The 1,514-nt window shown below is 62.8% G+C and overlaps 1 protein-coding gene across 1 annotated transcript in view; it reads left to right on the forward strand.

Annotated features, from left to right (window-relative positions):
• The window catches only part of LOC103802647 (myocyte-specific enhancer factor 2B-like), a gene marked incomplete at its 3' end in the record, with an annotated part of 2,459 nt that extends 2,339 nt beyond the window's left edge, over positions 1–120 (forward strand). Inside the window, 1 exon segment of the mRNA XM_009075147.1 lies at positions 4–120. Within this exon segment, the coding sequence (XP_009073395.1) occupies positions 4–120 (117 nt within the window).
• Positions 121–1,514: the final 1,394 nt, after the last annotated feature.

Below are 1,514 nucleotides of genomic sequence, written 5' to 3' on the forward strand. Positions count from 1 at the left end.
CAGCGCAACACACATCCCGGGGCAGCACCAGCAGCGCCCCCCAGGGCCAGGGCAGGGCCGTTCCCTTCAAACCAGCAGCACCCAAACCACCAGGACGGTCACCAGGGCCACTGCCCCCAGGTAGGCTCACACCCTTTGGCCAGGGATGCTGCAGGATGCAGGGGTGATGGTCACTCTTGTGGGTACCCTCCACCTGCCATGGGTACCCCATCCCTGCCGTGGGCACCCCACACCCACTGTGAGAACTGTGTCCTCACCATGGGCCTTCAAACCAGCAGCACCCAAACCACCAGGACGGTCACCAGGGCCACTGCCCCCAGGTAGGCTCACACCCTTTGGCCAGGGATGCTGCAGGATGCAGGGGTGATGGTCACTCTTGTGGGTACCCTCCACCTGCCATGGGTACCCCATCCCTGCCGTGGGCACCCCACACCCACTGTGAGAACTGTGTCCTCACCATGGGCTCCCTGATCCCACCATGGACACTCCATCCCCACCATGGGCACTTCATCCCTGCCATGGACATCCCATACCCACTGCGGGAACTGTATCCTCACCACTGGCACCCTGACACCACCATGGGAATCCCATCCCTACCATGGGTACTCTGACCCCAGCATGGGCACTGTGTCCTGACCACGGGCACCCTGACACCACCATGGGAATCCCATCCCTACCATGGGTACTCTGACCCCAGCATGGGCACTGTGTCCTGACCACGGGCACCCTGACACCACCATGGGAATCCCATCCCTGCCATGGGAACACTGATCCCACCGTGGGCACTGTGTCCTCACCATGGGCACCTCATCCCTGCCATGGGAACACTGATCCCACCATGGGCATCCCATCCCTGCCATGAACACTCCATCCTCACCATGGGCACTGTGTCCTCACCATGGGCACACTGTCCCTGCCACGGGTACCCCATCCCAGCCCTGGGCACTCTAACCCCACTGCCCCCACAGGGATTTTCCCAGCCAGACACCACATGCAAAGCTTCTCTCACAGCATCTCCTGGGGACTTACCAGGAGTGAGGCCAGGGCAAGTGTGTGGGCAGGTAGTGCTGTCACAGCTGTGGAAACACGAGCCCTGGCCTCGCTCCAGCTGCTTCCTGCTCCCTTCCAGCACCTTGCACCCAGCTGTCCCTGTGCCCACAGCTCCCTCCTGTGTGGCACAGCTGGTGGGACAAGGTGGGGACAGTGACACAGGTGCCTCCAGGGGCAGCAAAGTGGCTGGAAAAAAACGATGCTGGAGCTTGTCCGGTGGAAAGGTGGGAGGTGGCACGGGATGCAGCTGTGCAGCATCCCCTTCTGCTTGGATGGGGACAACGTGGTGACCACTCAGGTCCCCACAGGAGGTCCTGGCTGCTCCGTGGGGGAGCTGAGGTTGGGGTGCTCCCCACAGCGGGTGCAGCTGGGGAGGTTTGCAGCCTCTTGGCCCCCGAGGGGCCGGATCCAGCCACTGCGTCCGTGTGTCAACTCATGTCACAGCGCGTGGCCACAGCCCAGGT

The sequence above is a fragment of the Acanthisitta chloris genome, unplaced genomic scaffold, assembly GCF_000695815.1.
Source record: "Acanthisitta chloris isolate BGI_N310 unplaced genomic scaffold, ASM69581v1 scaffold415, whole genome shotgun sequence".
In the NCBI taxonomy this organism is placed as follows: domain Eukaryota; kingdom Metazoa; phylum Chordata; class Aves; order Passeriformes; family Acanthisittidae; genus Acanthisitta; species Acanthisitta chloris.